The following is a 19,602-nucleotide window of genomic DNA, read 5'->3' as shown; positions in this document are numbered from 1 at the left end:
AATGGTGCCAAAGCCGTTGGCAGTTCCCTAGGTAGACTTTGTGGTGCTTTTGCCCCCTGAAGGGATAGGCTGCCATGTGGCCTGATTACAGAAGTCAAATCTGTAGGATAAATGGTCCAAAATAATCAAAGGCCTGGAAATGATGCCTTATGAGGAACGGCTAAGGGAGCTGGGCATGTTTAGCCTGGAGAAGAGGAGGTTAAGGGATGATATGATAGCCATGTTCAAATATATAAAAGGATGTCACATAGAGGAGGGAGAAAGGTTGTTTTCTGCTGCTCCAGAGAAGCGGACACGGAGCAATGGATCCAAACTACAAGAAAGAAGATTCCACCTAAACATTAGGAAGAACTTCCTGACAGTAAGAGCTGTTCGACAGTGGAATTTGCTGCCAAGGAGTGTGGTGGTCTCCTACTTTGGAGGTCTTGAAGCAGAGGCTTGACAACCATATGTCAGGAGTGCTCTGATGGTGTTTCCTGCTTGGCAGGGGGTTGGACTCGATGGCCCTTGTGGTCTCTTCCAACTCTATCATTCTATGATTCTATGAAATGAGGAGGGAGTTGTTTCAAAAAGGAGTCGACATCTAACCATCTATGCAGCCCTGAACTGCAGGCTCTTCCAGCAGGAGCTCTCCAAGGTCTTACGGCGGAGGCTCATTCCAGCTCCCTCACCTGAGATATTTGAAGGGGGTGTGTGCTGAGACTTGGACCTAGGAGTTTTTGCAAAAGCATAAATGCTGTGAGGCCAGGGCGCCCGGCAATATAAAACCCAGCTTGCATGTTGCAGAGGATGAAAGGCAAACTAAGGCCCAGGGGCCGGATCCGGCCCAATCGCCTTCTCAATCCAGCCCTCAACCAGCGTGTTTTGACATGAGTAGAATGTGTGCTCTTGTTTAAAATGCATCTCTGGGTTATTTGTGGGGCATAGGAATTTGTTCATTTTTTTTTCCAAAAAATGGTCCTGCCCGCAACAAGATCTGAGGGACAGTGGACCAGCCCTCTGCTGAAAAGGTTTGCTGGCACCTGATCAAGAGAAAGGGGAAAACATTATAAACAACAACAACTAGCTGAGGCTCAGTTTGTTTGGGGATGGATGAACATGAAAATAACAGGCCATGAGATAAGATATGGTGTGTGTGTGTGTGTGTGTGTGTGTGTGTGTGTGACACCCATTCGATACCTCTTTTGGCAGGCCCTGCCAGCCATGTGGCACATTGCAAACGCATTTATGATGGCATCAGCTTTGCGGATCACACATCTCCTTTCGTCAGGACATGAGATGCCAGATTGCTAGACCAGGCCCTCGCGGGAATAAAATAATAATAATAATAATAATAATAATAATAATAATAATAATAATAATAATAATAATTTATTTTTCCCCAGCCACTCTGGGTGGCTTCCAACAAAATATTAAAACACCATAATGCATCAAACATTAAAAGCTTCCCTAAACAGGGCTGCCTTCAGATGTCTTCTAAAAGTTTGGTAGTTATTTTTCTCTTTGACGTCTGATGGGATGGCGTTCCACAGGGCGGGCGGCACCACCGAGAAGGCCCTCTGCCTGGTTCCCTGTAAATTGGCTTCTCACAGTGAGGGAACCACCAGAAGGCCCTTGGCGCTGGACCTCAGTGTCCAGGCTGGAGGTGAAGATGCTCCTTCAGGTATACTGGGCCTTTGAGGCCATTTAGGGCTTTAAAGGTCAACACCAACACATTGAATTGTGCTCAGAAATGTACTGGGAGCCACAACTAGAAGAAGCAGAATAAATGAGAATGCTTCCGAAAAAGCAAACCAAATTACTGGTATAAAATCATACGCTTTTCCTCCATTTGCATAATTTGCCCAGGCCATGGAATTCTGCTTTCCTTGGTACAGAATTTCGGTCTCCCTGCTCCAACACTCGTCCAGGAACAGAAAATGACATATCTCTTCCTGTGACAATGTGGGGGTGGGTTTTTTTTTGGGGGGCAGCTTTTTATGCTTCCTGTTAAGTGCCACTCAGTGCAAACAGAGGCCCTTATTCCAATAATAATAATAATAATAATAATAATAATAATAATAATAATAGTCGTGTCCGACTCTTTGTGACCCCCTGGAGCAGAGCACGCCAGGCCCACCTGTCTTCCACTGCCTGCCGCAGTTTGGTCAAACTCATGCTGGTAGCTTCGAGAACACTGTCCAACCATCTCGTCCTCTGTCGTCCCCTTCTCCTTGTGCCCTCCATCTTTCCCAACATCAGGGTCTTTCCCAGGGAGTCTTCTCTTCTCATGAGGTGGCCAAAATACAGTGGTACCTCGGGTTAAGTACTTAATTCGTTCCGGAGGTCCGTACTTAACCTGAAACTGTTCTTAACCTGAAGCACCACTTTAGCTAATGGGGCCTCCTGCTGCTGCCGCGCTGCCAGAGCACGATTTCTGTTCTCATCCTGAAGCAAAGTTCTTAACCTGAAGCACTATTTCTGGGTTAGCAGAGTCTGTAACCTGAAGCGTATGTAACCTGAAGCATATGTAACCCGAGGTACCACTGTACTGGAGCCTCAGCTTCACGATCTGTCCTTCCAGTGAGCACTCAGGGCTGATTTCCTTAATAATAATAAATAAATAAATAAATAAATAAATAAATAAATAAATAATTTATGTATTTTCCCGAAAAAACAGCACTCTCTCTCAGCACCCCAATCACATCTTCCTGTGACCAAAGGACAGGGCGTTGCAGAAAGGGAGACCCTCTACACAAACACCCCACAAGAGATCTTGCAGCCTCTTTCAAGGCTCTCATGATCCATATTTGCAATCCCTCCCAAATTTCCTGTCATGGCGATGAGCTTGTGGCCCCCGTGTGCTACCCAGCAGCTGAATTATCCCTCCCCCCCCCCATTGCTCTCTTCTTTTCGCTCTGTGGATTCTGGCTCCCACATAAGCACAAAAATAAATGAACCTTTTCCTGAGGAGCTCAGCATCTTGTTAAACGGAGCCTGAGGAGGGAACGCTGAGCTGTTTGGAAAAATCCTGGCTGGCAATGGATTTGGCCCCGATCCTGCTAACGGAAACAGACTTTCGGGAAAGCAAACAAGCCAGTGGCCCCAGGCCCTCTCTACAGATTGTCGACCCTCGAGGTCCCCTTTTAAAATATTGCAACCTTGAGGGATCACGTTAAATAATAGGGTCCTCCTTCGCACTCAGGACCTGGTTGAGAAATTCTCTGCTCGGTCTCCCACTGCCCTGAAGGAGAGTTGCTAACTTTCTTCCCTGGCTGGGCCCCCTGTGCCTTTGACGGCTGCATCGCAGGCAGGTTTCCCCATCACTGCAACGCCATGAAAACCAAGGGCTTCGCTTTTGCCTCTTGGGCAAAAGGCACAAGGGCTGCCCAGTTTGAGTGAGGAAAAAATGTGATTTCTCTTGTCACCTGCTAGGCTTCAAACAAGAAGCAGCACACATCAAAACTCCCTCTTCTCTTGTTTTCTGCTGCAACTCATCAACACAGCAACCAGAGACAGTTTATGCACATCTGAGAATGGGGAAAGACCAATTGTTTCCAAATCAAGCTTTCTTTCTTTCTTTCTTTCTTTCTTTCTTTCTTTCTTTCTTTCTTTCTAAGTCAATGAACCTCTGCACTCCCTGCTGGCCCATGAACTTGACGCTCCGTAGTTTGGGCTGGCTGGGGGTCTGTTTCTCGGCCTCAGTTCCTCCAACCTGTGAAATGGGTGCAAGAAGGAGGCCGGACGGACGGAAGGAAGGAAGGAAAGAAAGATCAAGCTGTGCTTTTAATCAGGGGGCAATTAAACACAGCAATCGCCTTCTTTCCTTCCCACCCGCCAGCAGTTCTGAGGAAGGAGAAAATGGGGAGAAATCTCTCTCTCTCTCTCTCTCTCTCTCTGTCTGCTCCTTGGATGAATGTGGGGAGAGAGAGAGAGAGAAGGAGAAAGAGGGAGCAGATGGGCTTTGGCAAGGCCTTTTCATCCTGGCCTTTGGCTGGCTCAATAGCGGAGCAGGGCGGAGGGGGAGGGGAGGCGGCAAGTCAGCCGAGAACCGCTCCTGAATGCTAAACGCCTGGTCCATTGTATCAGCTGGCCCATCTGTCTGTCCTTTTCCCGCTCGCCTATTGTCCAAGGCTGACACATCTGGACTCTGCGCAGCTCCCTCGCTCTTCCACACACACCCTCCTCCTCCCTGAGCCACACAGTCTCTCCAGGGCAGGGGTAGGCAAACAAAGGCCCGGGGTCGGATCCGGCCCAATCGCCTTCTCAATCCGGCCCGCGGACGGCCCGGGAACCAGCGTGTTTTGGCATGAGTAGAATATGTTTAAAATGCATCTCTGGGTTATTTGTGGGACATAGGAATTCATTCATGGGTTAAGTACTTAATTTGTTCCGGAGGTCCATTCTTAACCTGAAACTGTTCTTAACCTGAAGCACCACTTTAGCTAATGGGGCCTGCTGCTGCTGCCGCGCCGCCGGAGCACGATTTCTGTTCTCATCCTGAAGAAAAGTTCTTAACCTGAAGCTCTATTTCTGGGTTAGCAGAGTCCGTATCCTGAAGCGTCTGTAACCTGAAGTGTATGTAACCCGAGGTACCACTGTATACAACAATATACAAACAACGAAATAAAAGGCTTCCTTTATCCTGCTTCTGGCATCCTTATTTACTTCTTATAAGCTGATTCCTTTATGAATAATTATTAAGATTTTTCTAATTATAACTTAAATATCCACAAAGTCTCCTGCAGGCATTAATCGATTAATGTTTCGATTATTTTCAAAATATAGTCCGGCCCCCCACGAGGTCTGGGGGACAGTGGACCGGCCCCCTTGCTGGAAAAGTTTGCTGACCCCTGCGAGTCCAGGGCCTCCAGCCCCTGTGCCAGGACACAGGGGGTCCCTTTCAGCTGCTGCGCTGCCTGCCAGAGACAAGGCACAGGGAGGTTAGCCAGCCCCACCCCTACCTCCCCCCCATTGACCTCCTTTTGCAGGGGGTGCCATTGCCTGCAGGATGACACCCTGCCTTCCATTGCCAAGCCTCCTGCGACCTCTAACACACACACACAAACACACAAACACAGAGCAAGGAAATGAATCACTAGGCAGGTGGGAAAGCGCCCCCTGCTGGCCCATTTCCGTACATAGCATCATTCATCTACATACTGTACAACCATTAAAAGTCGGGGAGCAGGAGAGGATAACAGGAAGGTGTCATACTCCCTCTAGTGGGCAAAAGGTAGCACTGCAACATCGAGAAATAGCCAGGCTCCCTATCACGTCCACGTAAAGGGACCCCTGACTGTTAGGTCCAGTTGTGACCGACTCTGGGGTTGCGGCGCTCATCTCGCTTTATTGGCCGAGGGAGCCGGCGTACAGCTTCCGGGTCATGTGGCCTGCATGACTAAGCCGCTTCTGGCAAACCAGAGCAGCGCACGGAAACGCCGTTTACCTTCCCGCCAGAGTGGTACCTATTTATCTACTTGCACTTTGATGTGCTTTCGAACTGCTAGGTTGGCAGGAGCAGGGACCGAGCAACAGAAGCTCACCCCGTTGTGGGGATTCAAACCACCGACCTCCTGATCAGCAAGCCCTAGGCTCTGTGGTTTAACCCACAGTGCCACCTGCGTCCAATATTTTTAATTATAGGGAGGAGGAGGAGAATTCAAAGATTGCCTTCTGTGTCCTGGGCGGCTGTCTCCCAGCTTCATCCGGTATGCAGGCTGAGACCCTACCTGCCCGCAGACTTCTCACCAGAGTGGTGTATGCTCTAATTATCTCCCGCTTGGACTACTGCAATGCACTCTACGTGGGGCTACCTTTGAAGGTGACCCAGAAACTGCAATTAATCCAGAATGTGGCAGCTAGACTGGTGACTGGGAGTGGCCGCTGAGACCACATAACACCAGTCCTGAGAGATCTGCATTGGCTCCCAGTATGTTTCCGAGCACAATTCAAAGTGTTGGTGCTGACCTTGAAAGCCTTAAACAGCCTCAAAGGTCCAGTATACCTGAAGGAGCGTCTCCACCCCCATCGTTCTGCCCGGACACTGAGGTCCAGCGCCAAGGGCCTTCTGGCGGTTCCCTCATTGCGAGAAGTGAAGCTACAGGGAACCAGGCAGAGGGCCTTCTTGGTGGTGGCTCCCGCCCTGTGGAATGCCCTCCCCTCAGATGTCAAAGAGATAAACAACTACCTGACATTTAGAAGACATCTGAAGGCAGCCCTGTTCAGGGAAGCTTTTAATGTGTGACATTTTAATGTATTTTTAATCTTCGTTGGAAGCCGCCCAAAGTGGTTGGGGAAACCCAGCCAGATGGGCAGGGTGCAAATAATAAATTACTATTACTAAGCACTTTCTCATACAGTCCTGCAGACTCCCTATGCAATTACCCCCATACCACTGACGGGCAAACTGAGCCCAAGGCTGCTGGGTGAGTTTTTCATGGAAGGGACCCCTGAGGGTCATCTAGTCCAACCCTCTGCAGTGCAAGAATCTCTGCTGTTGCTTCCCCCCCCCCCAATTGTGGATATGGTGAGCTTTGAACTGGGGTCTTCACAGCTCATTGCTGTGAGCTGTGTCATAGGTGTGAAATGTAGGCTCTGCCCATGGACCTGAAGTCGTTGCTGGGGGTGCCAACTTGAATAAAACCAGGGGGGGGGAAGCCCCATTCCACATGATGGATTATAATAGCAATACCCATCAACTTTCTGGAGGCTCAACCCCACAAATATTTTATTGGGGGCCCCTAATGGATCTCAGCCACTAGGAGCTGGCTCCTATGGTCCCCACTATCAGTGAAGGCCTTTTATTCACCCTGTCTACTTCTTCTTCTTATTCCCATTTATTATTATTATTATTATTATTATTATTATTATCATTATTATTATTATTATCATCATCATCATCACATTATTATGCCTATTATTGTTATTATTATTCCCACATTGTTGTTGTTATTTTAAGCCCATTTATTATTATTATTATTATTATTATTATTATTATTATTATTATTATTATTAAGCCCATTTATTATTATTATTATTATTAAGCCCATTCATTATTGTTGTTGTTATTATGTTATTATGCTCATGTTGTTGTTTTAAGCCCATTTATTATTATAATTCCCACATTGTTGTTGTTATTTTAAGCCCATTTACCGTATTTTTCGCCCCATAGGACGCTCCGTCCCATAGGACGCACCTAGTTTTTTGGGGGGGAAATAAAGGAGAAAAAATTTCCCTTTATTTCCCCCCCAAAAGCAGGTCGGGGAAACAGAACCAGGTCGAGGAACAGCGGGATGGCGGCGCTGCCCCTCCCTGCTGTCCCCGAGCTTGTGGGGCTGGCCGATGTCTGCCCCGCGCGAGGGGCGCTCTGCATCAGGGCACCCCCCCCTGCGGGGCGGCAGGCTGCTATCCGCGGTGTGGGGAGCCTTGCCGGGAACTCCTGCAAGGCTCCCCACGCTGCGGATGTCTGCCTGGCGAGGGGGGCGCTCTGCTTCAGGGCGCCCCACCCGCCGGGCGGCAGGCTGCTATCCGCAGCCTAGACATCCCTGCCGGACCTCCCGTAGGGCTGCCTAGGCTGCGGATGTGTTCCTGAAGCCTGGAGAGCGAGAGGGGTCGGTGCGCACCGACCCCTCTCACTCTCCAAGCTTCAGCGAAAGCCTGCATTCGCCCCATAGGATGCACCCAGATTTCCCCTTCATTTTTGGAGGGGAAAAAGTGCATCCTATAGGGCGAAAAATACGGTAGTATTATTAAGCCCATTTATTATTATTATTATTAATCCCATTTATTATTGTTGTTGTTATGCTCATGTTGTTTTGTTTTGTTGTTGTTATTTTAAGCCCATTTATTATTATTATTATTATTATTATTATTATTATTATTATTATTAATAATATTATTATTAAGCCCACTTATTTTAAACAGACCCATTGAATTGGGTCAGTCCTTGAATCGTAGAATTGCAGGCTTGGAAGGGGTCTGACCCACTTTGATGCAGGATTCAAATGCCTGTTTTGTTGTTGTTGATATTTTAAGCCTTTGAACCCAATTAGGGTTTAAAAAGGGGTCGGGGAGAGACAGAAGGGGAGTTCTCTTGCAGAAGGACGCTGGCCGGTGCTTCTACGAGGCAGTCCTGACGGATCCCAAAGAGAAAAATAACAACACAGACAAAGGCAGAGGCAAAGGAACGAAAGGTAAAGAATTAATGATATTGGCTGGATGGTTAAAGAAGAAGTCAGACTCCTGCAGCAATCAGATGGGAAGTCTGAGAAGCCTTCTGGTGGAGTGTCAAAAAACTGGGCAACTTTGGGATTCTAGGAGTATCCTGTTATAGGAATAGTCTTCCCGGTGATGGACACTGACCTGAATTTGCCGTAGTTTTCGCTCTATAAAACGCACCAGACCACAAGACGCACCTAGTTTTTGGAGGAGGAAAACAAGAAAAAATATATTCTGAATCTCAGAAGCCAGAACAGCAAGAGGGATCGCTGCGCAGTGAAAGCAGCAATTCCTCTTGCTGTTCTGGCTTCTGGGATAGCTGCGCAGCCTGCATTCGCTCCATAAGACGCACACACATTTCCCCTTACTTTTTGGAGGGGAAAAGTGAGTCTTATAGAGCAAAAAATACGGTATATGTCACGGGTCACCTCCATGACCCAGTGCCAGATTTATGTATAAGCTAAACAAGCTATAGCTTGGGGCCCCACTCTCTTGGGGGCCCCCGAAAAATTAAAGGAAAAAAAATCTGGATGTACATTTCCAAAATATAGGATAAAAAACCCAAATAAAATAAAACCTACATACAGCAAGTGTTTTGTGTTGTGTAGGCTCCTATGATGTAAGTCATGGGCCCCGCCTGCTAGCCTGCTCCCTAAAATATCACTGGTTTGCTCCTTTCTATATATAGGGTGCCTACATTCTGCATGGACTGGTAGCATGGTAACATGTGCAAACGGCTTTAGATAACTATTAGGTTCTTGGGAGAAAAGCAATGACAAACCTAGACAGCATCCTAAAAAGCAAAGACATCAGCTTACCAACAAAGGTTCATATAGTTAAAGCTATGGTTTTCCCAGTAGTGATGTATGGAAGTGAGAGCTGGACCATAAAGAAGGCTGATCGCCGAAGAATGGATGCTTTTGAATTCTGGTGCTGGAGGAGACTCTTGAGAGTCCCATGGACTGCAAGAAGATCAAACCTCTCCATTCTGAAGGAAATCAGCCCTGAGTGCTCACTGGAAGGACAGACCCTGAAGCTGAGGCTCCAATACTTTGGCCACCTCATGAGAAGAGAAGACTCCCTGGAAAAGACCCTGATGTTGGGAAAGATGGAGGGCACAAGGAGAAGGGGACGACAGAGGACGAGATGGTTGGACAGTGTTCTCAAAGCTACCAGCATGAGTTTGACCAAACTGCGGGAGGCAGTGGAAGACAGGAGTGCCTGGCGTGCTCTGGTCCAGGGGGTCACAAAGAGTCGGACACGACTAAACGACTAAGCAACAACTATTAGGTCCATAAATTACCATATAGCATATATTCAGCAACAACAACAACAAAACAGTGTCATTTTGTTGTTGTCAAAGGACAGCTGGACATATAAAGGGCCCATTACCTTCAGTAGCCTAGGGCCTCATCAGACCTAAATCCAGCCCTGGCCATGATCCACCCCAGGGGAAAGTAAGGCAAAGTCACTGGGGTGTCTAAGCAACTCGGTTCTTGCTGTAATTAGGCGACTCCATCCTTGCTGAAAGCAACTGGATTAAATGCCTCAAGAAATGCAAAAGAGAAGGGCATTTGTTTCTGTCGAGGCAGGGTATTCTTGCTGGAGGTAACCCATTTACCGTATTTTTCACTCTATAACACGCTCCCAACCATAACACGCACATAGTTTTTAGAGGAGGAAAACAAGAAAAAAATATTCTAAACGAAACAGTGGATGTATGATTTTTGTGGTTCATGCTGTGGCCACAGACATGTGATCTGATGGTGAGTTTGGGGTAGCCCAATGCAAAAATCCTCAGGATCCATGTGGATCCGTGCTTTGTAACCACGTTTTTGCACCACTGCGGCCCCAGGCAACAGTGGGTGCGTGATTTTTTTGGTGCAAGCTGTAGCCATGGACATGCTATGTGATCTGATGGTGGATTTGGGGTGACCCAGTGCAAAAATCCTGAGGATCCATGTGGATCCGTGCTTTGTAACCACGTTTTAAGTGGGGAGGGAAGGAAAAACACTCAAGGGACAAGGGACACGCGTGGGGTGGGTGGAGAAGGATGCTGTTAATAATGCAGAAGAGGGGTATGAGAGGAGAAGGCTCTTATAAGAGGAGTGGGGAGGAGAGAGAGCCTGCTTGCGAAAAACTTTGCTGCTATTTAGCGAGTGGGGAGGAGAGAGAGACAGAGAGCCTGCTTGAAAAACCGTTGCTGTTATTTAGCGAGTGGGGAGGAGAGAGGGACAGAGAGCCTGCTTGCTTTAAAGGAGGCAACCGGACAGGAGTACTCAAATACGGTACTCAAAAGGGATGATTAATGGCTGAATTTTAGGTCTTGTCTGCATTAGGTATGATACCCAGGGCTCTCGGGGATTTAATCAGGCATGCACAACCGATTCCTGTTTGTGGCTGACAATGCATTAATAATAATAATAATAATAATAATAATAATAATAATAATAATAATAATAATTTATTTATACCCCGCCCATCTGGCTGGGCCTCCCCAGCCATTCTGGACGGCTTCCAACAAAATATTAAAATACAGTAATGCATCAAACATTAAAAGCTTCCCTAAACAGCACGAATGTTTGTGTGTGTGTTGCTCGAACAGAGTCAAACTGCACCCGTGGTTTGTGCATTTTGTCACCACCCACTCTGTGTTTTAACCATCGCAGCTAATTCAGAGTATGCCTTCAGGAAATGCACACTTTTTTTGGGGGGGGGGGAACAACGGGGAAAATGAATGTGGGAAAGCTTGGTTGTATTCAGTATTTCAAAAGGCACATCTAAGAAACCCCACTCATGATAGAATCTTTCCAACTAGCAAAATTGACGGGAAAAGTCAGAGGAGCTTTAAATCAGAAAATACATGGAGAAGGGTAAATATTTAAGGAATATATAAGATTATATTGTACAAGTAATACCATCTTAGCAGAACTGGAATGATAGCTGTAAACAAAAATGAATGAAATGAATAGTGGGATACATGAAAAAGGATAAAACGTAAAGCTGTGCGATAAAATCATGATTATATAAACTGTATAATAGGAACGATTGGAAGTTTTATGCATAAATTTTTAATTGATGGATATGATTCTGTATAAATTTTTGGTTCTTTTTTTCTTTTATCTTCTTTTTTCTTATTCTTATGTCTCGATGTTTCTTTCTCTGTATTCAATTCTTTACCTTCGTTGTAAATGATCATTCGTGTTTGTATTTTAAACCAATAAAGATTTACCATGTAAAAAAAGAAACCCCATTCACTTGCAACTTTGTGCATGCCCTGAAACCATGTAAGCTCCTTGGGGCAGAGAGCTACCATTTCCTCCTTGCTTGCTTTAACACAGAAAACAGATGCACAGCCGAATTAAAAACAACCGTCTTAAGATCGCTTGGCAACCTTGAAAGCCCCTTTCTCTCCGATTCTGACTTAGGCAGTCGCACATCGCATTTGTGATGCGGCTTGGGGTTGCTTTGAAAGCTTAAATGTGTGTGTTTGAGTGTAATTGTGGGGTCGGGATAAGGGATAACTTTGAAATCTGGGATGCCCTTTATTGCTCGCCTCTCCCCCAGTCTCAGGTGCTTGCGACCGGGCAGGCATTCAGAGAAGTACATTCTAATTATATATACGGGGTGTGGGTGTGTGGGTGTGTGTGGGTGTATATATATATATACATATATATATATATGCGCAGTGCTTTTTTTCTGGGGGAACACAGGGGTACGCATACCCCTAAACATTTTGTGAATCTTTGTACTTTTGTCCACATATACTGCATTTATTTCCCCCAATTTGAACTATAAAATGGTGATTTTCTTGAGTCAAAAGGAGAGTACCCCTAAACATTTTTTTTATAGAAAAAAGCACTCTCTCTCTCTATATATATATATATGTATATGTATACGTGTGGGGGGGTGCAATTGCTGTATATGTATAGATCATAGCTGTCAACTTTTCCCTTTTTTTAAGGGGAATTCCCTTATTTCAAATAGGTTTCCTCGCAAGAAAAGGGAAAAGTTGACAGCTATGAAAGGGAAAAGTTGACAGCTCCTGCTCCCCGCTCGGCCAGGCCCTGCGAGAAGAGCGGGCGACAGGCTTCGGTTGCCCGGGGCAACCATCCCGGCCGCCCCTTGGCCTGCTGGGAGTGCGGCGAAGCCAGGCGCATGCCCGGTAGCAGCAGGAGGAGGAGGAGGAGGAGGAACTGGGAGGGAGGAGCGGGGGAGGCATTTCAATGCAGCAAGGCAGCAGCTGAGCGGGAGCGGAGACCCCCTTACGGAGGAGCCCTCCCCAGACACCCCCTTCCCAGCTGGGGAGGCTTGGGGGGGGCCCTGGGGCAGAGGGACCCCCCTGCGAAAAGCAGAGCTGCTGGGCAGCCAGCGTGGCGCGGTGGCACCCACCCACCCAAACTTGCAAGGTGCCAGCCCAGTGCATTTGCTGGGCGATGCCAATCATCTCTCTCTCTCTCTCCCCTTCTCTGACAGGACCAGCACCCGCCTTGGCTAGGGTGCCCATGCAGCGGTGCCAACTGGGCACCGGCAGCCCGAGAGAATTGCTTCCCAGAGCTTGAAGGAGCCCGGCAGTGGGCACCGGGGAACGGCGGCGTTGGCATCAGCAGCAGCAGAAGGGCACCGGGATGTCTGGTGACAGCGAGGAGATCACCCGCCTCCGCAAGCCCCGCTTCTCCTACGAGGAGAACCAGATCTTGATCCAGGAGGTCCGTGCCAACTACGCCAAGCTGTACGGCACCCAGAGCCGGCGGGTGACGGTGGCCGAGCGGCGGAGGGTGTGGGAGGGCATCGCCGCCAAGATCAACAGCATCACCAGCTGGAAGCGGACCGGGCAAGAGGTGCAGAAGCGCTGGAATGACTTCAAGCGCCGCACCAAGGAAAAGCTGGCGAGGGTGCCCCACTCCACGCAGGGGGCCGGCAGCGCCTGCGACGAGACCTTCTCTGCCGAGGAAGAGACCATCTTCGCCATCCTGGGGCCTGGCGTGGTAATGGGGGCGGGCAGGGTGGAACCTGGCGCCTTGCAGAACACGCCGGGGTTCGCCACCCCCAGTTACAGGCTGGCGGCTGAGCATGGCGCAGGTGAGTCCCCGCGGGCACCCCATCCCTCCGGCGGGCGGGTGCTGGCGGCCGAAGCAGGTGTCCTCCGGGGCCTGGCTCTGAAGGACAGATTGGCAGAATGTAAGGGCCCGAGGCTTGCCACATGTGGGTTGGCACGCTGACAGCGTGGGGTAAAAAACTGGAAACTCCACATGCCGCCGCCAGGAGCTGGTTTCTAAACCGACGAGGCGCTGGAGGACCGAGAAGGGCTTGATTCGAGGCACAATGTGAAGTCGTGTGTGTGTGCACACCTCTGAGCATGTGCAGAGTGCCTCACCCTTGGATAGCGGCAAGCAGATTGTTATGTATTCAGTGGTCTGTGTTTGCCTGAGCTGGAGTCTGGACTAAGGATTTCACCTCCATTTCACAGATGCCTCCATGGGTCTAGGGGTGTGTGAAGTGATGGTGGGGGGCGATTTCAGATTGGGTGTGGGGAAGGGTGTCAGTTCGCTTTGATTTGCAGCACTTCTGGTTTTTAAGAAAGAGGCACGCGACAGGCCAATGCCTTTGCCATTGGGGTTGGGCAGGGAAGGGCAAGAAAGAGAGAAGAAGCTCACGGCCCTATCTCTTATCATTCACAGAACTAAAATTCCCAGCGCCTTTATAACAAACTACAGTTCCCAGGATTCTGGGTGTACAGGGGGGAGACGTGTGTTTGAAATGCATGCTGTGCCGGCGCCAATCTAACCTCGTAAGTTCCAAATGCGACTCCAAATGGCGGAGGAAAGGCACTCTGCACATGCTCAGAAACCTAATTGCTCCGAGAATGGAGCGACAGGCATCCAACAGGGATTTGGGCCTCGAAGGGATGCTATTTTAATCTCCGCATCGCCACCCATGCCTTGGATTCCAGAGCTGAAGCTCAAATAAATGGCAGGGAGTTATATTGGCATGATAAGCGCACAGAACAGGGGAAGCAGGATGGCAAGCAAATATGACTCTGCTTTGTGAGGGAGGCAATCCTGCGCTTGACGCCCCCCTGACCTGAAATATCCTTTCAAGTCTCCCCCACATCAATAGGGCCAGGGATACATCTGAGACACTGAATAACAGAATTGTCGCATTGTAAGGAAACACAAGGGTCATTTAGTCCAACCCGCTGCAATGCAGGAATCTTTTTCTCGAACCCATGACCCTAAGAGACATTCTTTTCTCTTTCCTACTTTGGGAAATTCCTGCTCCAGGTTTGAAGAAGGGAGGAAAGCAAGGGGGGGGGAGAGAAAGAGGGGTTTCCCCACAATGCACTATTTTAGCTCCACATCCATGACGGAGGAATTCCCTGGCGCTTCCTGGCTTCGTCCGGCGTGCCAGTGGTTTATCTCTGCAACCTTCTTCCAACGCTGGGAATCAGTTTGGGCATATGCGAGCCAGTGTCCAGGAAACAGGTGTCTCTGTGCATGTGCAGAGCGCATTTTCCTCAGCCCCGAGTCACCATCTTGGCCTCCAATCTCGCAAAGTGCTTTCAGGTCAGGAGAGGCAAACAGCAGGATGAAGCTAGGTTATTGCTGTGATCCAAGTCCACACTTGGCTCCCGGCTGCCACGGCTCCTTTCGACGCAGGGCACAAGTGCCGAGAGAAAACGCCCGTGCCCACTCTCAGGTGGGCTAGAGGCCAGTTGCGGCTGCCAACTCCATGCCTACACAACTCGTTCCCCGGTTGTAACCTTGAGGCTGCCGAGAAAGGTGTGGAAGCAGGAGAGAAAGAGTCATTCGCAACACAGCGGCAGAACTAGCACCCAGCACAGCCCTGCAGGGGCTAGGCAGCTTTCTGGGTACCTGAATGCTCCGCCATGTGGAAGGGAGCTTGCACCCGGAAAGCTAGCCTATGGGGAAAAGGGGCTTTAGCCCTGCCTTTCCCCTGAGGAGCTAGATCCTGCAGGCAGAGAGATCTTTCAGAACGCGGAGTTAGAATTCAGGTCTGTGCCCAAAGAGGTAAGGACCGCAAAGGGCTTCTGGCCACACGCTCTCTCTGCCCACGCACAGCTGGCCCAGAAAGGGCCGGTCGGAGTGAAACAGCAGCTTGGTGATGGGGGAATAGCCGGCCCCAAGAACTGTGTTTGAAATTCCCCAGGCGCATTTTGCTACTGCCGTGGGTCTAATGGCGACCACATGGCGGTTTCTGGGCGCTAGATTGGCAGCCACAGTTTAAAAACCTCTGCCTTGCTCCCTAGTGGATACCTTCCCCCTCCTGTCTTTCTCCTTGCATACGTGTGAATTGTCACAAGAGCAAGCCACAGTCAAGCAAGGTAGTTGAGATCGTAGAATTGTAGAACTGTAAGGGACGCGGGTGGCGCTGTGGGTTAAACCACAGAGCCTAGGACTTGCCGATCAGAAGGTCGGCGGTTCGAATCCCTGCAACGGGGTGAGTTCCTGTTGCTCGGTCCCTGCTCCTGCCAACCTAGCAGTTCGAAAGCATGCCAGTCCAAGTAGATAAATAGGTACTGCTCCGGCGGTAAGGTAAACGGCGTTTCCGTGCGCTGCTCTGGTTCGCCAGAAGCGGCTTAGTCATGCTGGCCACATGACCCAGAAGCTGTACACCGGCTCCCTCGGCCAATAAAGCGAGATGAGCGTCGCAACCCCAGAGTCGGTCACGACTCGACCTAATAGTCAGGGTCCCTTTACCTTTAAGGGGCCCAAGGGTCATCCAGTCTGACCCACTGGTAAACTGACGTTGTGGCGACTGTAACCTAGAGTTCAGGCTATATAGCTGAATTTCTAACACTGCCTAGGAAAAGGAGTTTCCTCTGGTTATCTCTCGCTTGTGCTCTATGTGGGGCTACCTTTGAAGGTGACCCGGAAACTACAACTAATCCAGAATGCGGCAGCTAGACTGGTGACTGGGAGCGGCCGCCGGGACCACATAACACTGGTCCTGAGAGATCTGCATTGGCTCCCTGTACGTTTCTGAGCACAATTCAAAGTGTTGGTGCTGACCTTTAAAGCCCTAAACGGCCTTGGTCCAGTATACCTGAAGGAGTGTCTCCACCTGCATCGTTCTGCCCGGACACTGAGGTCCAGCGCTGAGGGCTTTCTGGCGGTTCCCTCACTGCGAGAAGCCAAGTTACAGGGAACCAGGCAGAGGGCCTTCTCGGTAGTGGCACCTGCCCTGTGGAACGCCCTCCCACCAGATGTCAAAGAGATAAACAACTACCGGACTTTTAGAAGACATTCCCCGTTTAGGGAAGCTTTTAATGTTTAATAGGTTATTGTATTTTACTGTTTTGTTGGAAGCCGCCCAGAGTGGCTGGGGAAACCCAGCCAGATGGGCGGGGTATAAATAATAAATTATTATTATTATTATTATTATTATTATTATTATTATTATTATTATTATTATTATTATTATTATTCCGGGTGCCAACATTGTCAATCTCCTGCTTCCCTCCCCCTCTGCAGATATGCCAGCCAGGGGCAACCTCTCCTGCAGCCCAGAGACTTCTGCGCGGACTTCCTGCTGCACCCTGAACGGGGGTCTACTGAGGCCCAAGGAACGCGACTCGCCGGCGCCCCCTTCAGCCCAGCCCGCCTCACTGCAGATCATCCAAATGGCGCCTTCTCCGGCCAGCTTAGGCTGCAGGCCGCACCCAGAGCACTCCCCTGCGGAGCCGCTGGGCAGCACCCCGTGCCCCTCTGCCTCGCCACCCCTGCGGCGCCGACGCACTCGCCTCGACCTGCCCGCCGAGCGCCCTCTGGACTTCTTGCAGGCCCAGCGGGAGACGGCCGAGGCCGTCCGCGAGCTGACCGACACCCTGCGGCAAGGCCTGGAGCGGCTGACCGACGTGGTGGCGGCTTTGCTGCCCCTCCTTCCTGCCCAGGCGAACGGCCTGCTGCCCCCGCAGGGGGAGAGCCCGAGCCCCGCGCCGCCGGCCCCTTCCTCGGAGACCCCGCCGCCCACCTTCGCCACCAAGGAGGAGCCGTCCTTGGAGAGGAGAGAGGACGAAGGGGGTCCTGTGGCTGAAGAAGGCCAGCCTGCGGCCAAAAGCGGGCCGTCCCCTGCGCCCCAGAAGCGGAGGAAAGGGATCCCCACGCGGAAACGCAGGGGGCGCTGGAAGAACTTGTGAGCACTGCCAAGGACCTGGTGCTGACGCTGCCCCCTATGGGGGGGAAGACACATGGGGCAGATGCCCAGCGAGAAGAACGACTTCTCTTGACGCTCTGCCCCAAAGGGATCTCCAAAGGTTGTCCGTTCCTTTGCAAAACACAGTCCAGACTCACCCCCGGGCCCTGTGGTGTTGGTTGCAAGGGGCCTCCACCACCCCCACCCCCAGGCCACGCTGGGTAGCCTGTCAATGCTCAAGAAACACCCCTCGCCACCCGGTTTTTGCAGCCCCACATGAGGCAGTGGGGCCAGGAGTGTTTGCCAAGCGGCAACACACAGCTGCTGGGTCGTGCATTTTTTTGCGGGCGCCTGAAACCCAGGATGGAAAGCCAGCCAGAAAAGGGGAAATTGGACAGACCGTCCCCCCACCCCCAAAAAAACCCCAACCCTCTGCCAGCTCCCCAGCTTTGGCAGTGTCTCCCCCCCCCCAACTCCCCCAGTCCCAATTGCTTTTTGCATTAAGACACTCTTGGAGGGGGGAATACAGGGTGGGGAGGGTTTTTGCCGCCTCCCTGTCCCACAAAGACCAACTTCCCTCTCTTCGAAGCCCTTCCCAGCGCCTGAAAAGCCAAAAGCATCCTCGACCGAAAAGCCCCAACGTGGAGGGGCAGGGGCAAGGTTGCCCAAAAGCAGCTCTCGGCCATTCCGGCAAAAGTTGAAGCCATTCCGGCCATTCCCTTTGCTCTGCCCCGTCCCCTACGGAAGCTCAATAAACTATTTTCGTACTACAGCTCCCTTGTCTTCATGAAACGGTGACGGTGTGGGGAGGGGGGCGGAGATGAGTTCTGGGGCAGAGCTTTTTGCAAGTAAAAGGGGACTTCATTCTCACCAATTTAATTGAAATTGAAATGCTTTATTGTCGCTTGCACAACTTGTATACAGTGGCACCTCGGGTTACGTACGCTTCAGGTTACATACGCTTCAGGTTACAGACTCTGCTAACCCAGAAATAGTGCTTCAGGTTAAGAACTTTGGTTCAGGATGAGAACAGAAATCGCGCCGCGGCAGCGGGAGGCCCCATTAGCTAAAGTGGTGCTTCAGGTTAAGAACAGTTTCAGGTTAAGTACGGACCTCCGGAACCAATTAAGTACTTAACCCGAGGTACCACTGTACAGTGAGATTACATGAGCACCCCCCACTCAGCTCTCTTAGTCTTAATTCCCCTCGTTTACTGACGCACACCCACCAAACCCGAAAGTCAGTTGCCCTGTTGTTATCTTTTCATTCAGCAGCCTAACAGCCCACGGATAGAAGCCGTTCTTTACCCTGTTGGCGCGACTAATCATACTTCTGTATCTTCTGCCCGAAGGCAGGAGATCAAGAACGTGCTGGCCAGGGTGTGAATTTTCCTCACCCTCCTGAGGCAACGTTCTCCCGCTATTTCATCCAGCGGATTCACGGGACAGCCCATAATATCTAGTGGTGAATACAGCACCCTCTGCAGGCACTTCCTATCAGTTGATGTCAAACCAGCATACCACATTGTGATGCAGTAGGAAAGGACACTTTCTATTGTTGACCGGTAGAAGGAGATCATCAAATGTTGACTGATCTCGTTCTTCCGCAATACTCTGAGGAGATGGAGTCTCTGTTGGGCTTTCTTAACCACCAGGGTTGTACAGTGGTACCTCAGGTTACATGCACTTCAGGTTACATACACTTCAGGTTACAGTCTCCGCTAACCCAGAAATAGTGCTTCAGGTTAAGAACTTTGCGTCAGGATGAGAACCCAAATTGTGCTCCGGCGGCACGGCAGCAGCAGGAGGCCCCATTAAAGTGGTGCTTCAGGTTAAGAACGTTTCAGGTTCAGAACGGACCTCCGGAACGAATTAAGTACTTAACCTGAAGTACCACTGTTTTTATTTTCCAAATAAGGTCTTCACTGAGATAAACTCCTAGGAATTTAAAAGAAGAGACTCTCTCCACACAGCCCTCCCCAATGTACAGCGGAGCTAGTTCTCCTCTCTTCCTCCGAAAGTCCAACACCATCTCCTTTGTCTTGCTGATATTAAGGTGCAAGTTGTTCCCTAGGCACCATGGAGATATTTAGGGGACAAAATAGCGACCTTAATATTTTAGAAAGCACTTGCGCGCGCACACACAATGCAAACGATGTTATATGCTGTTCGACAATGGAATTTGCTGCCAAGGAGTGTGGTGGAGTCTCCTTCTTTGGAGGTCTTTAAGCAGAGGCTTGACAACCAT

The 19,602-nt window shown here is 49.9% G+C and overlaps 1 protein-coding gene across 2 annotated transcripts; it reads left to right on the top strand.

Moving 5' to 3' along the window:
- The first annotated feature begins 12,286 nt into the window (after positions 1–12,286).
- On the top strand, positions 12,287–18,127 carry MYPOP (Myb related transcription factor, partner of profilin). Of its 2 annotated transcripts, XM_083515946.1 has the most exons (3): positions 12,287–12,364; positions 12,676–13,281; positions 16,695–18,127. In XM_083515946.1, exons 2-3 carry the CDS (start codon positions 12,828–12,830, stop codon positions 17,357–17,359), a joined length of 1,119 nt encoding a protein of 372 aa, XP_083372072.1. In that variant the 5' UTR covers positions 12,287–12,364; positions 12,676–12,827; the 3' UTR covers positions 17,360–18,127. The 2 variants fall into 2 exon arrangements, with proteins under 2 accessions (XP_083372072.1, XP_083372071.1); XM_083515945.1 differs by lacking the exon at positions 12,287–12,364 and having other exon boundaries at positions 12,382–13,281.
- The last annotated feature ends 1,475 nt before the right edge of the window (positions 18,128–19,602 follow it).

The sequence above is a fragment of the Podarcis liolepis genome (genome assembly GCF_965112155.1).
Source record: "Podarcis liolepis genome assembly, chromosome: 7".
Lineage (NCBI taxonomy): Eukaryota > Metazoa > Chordata > Lepidosauria > Squamata > Lacertidae > Podarcis > Podarcis liolepis.
This window is presented reverse-complemented; position numbering and strand designations above follow the sequence as displayed.

Coding starts and splice junctions, on each gene's coding strand:
- MYPOP (XM_083515946.1), top strand. CDS start 12,828: ATGTCTGGTGACAGCGAGGAGATCACCCGCCTCCGCAAGCCCCGCTTC. Junction 13,282..16,694: donor GGCGGCTGAGCATGGCGCAG/GTGAGTCCCCGC, acceptor CCCCCTCTGCAG/ATATGCCAGCCAGGGGCAAC.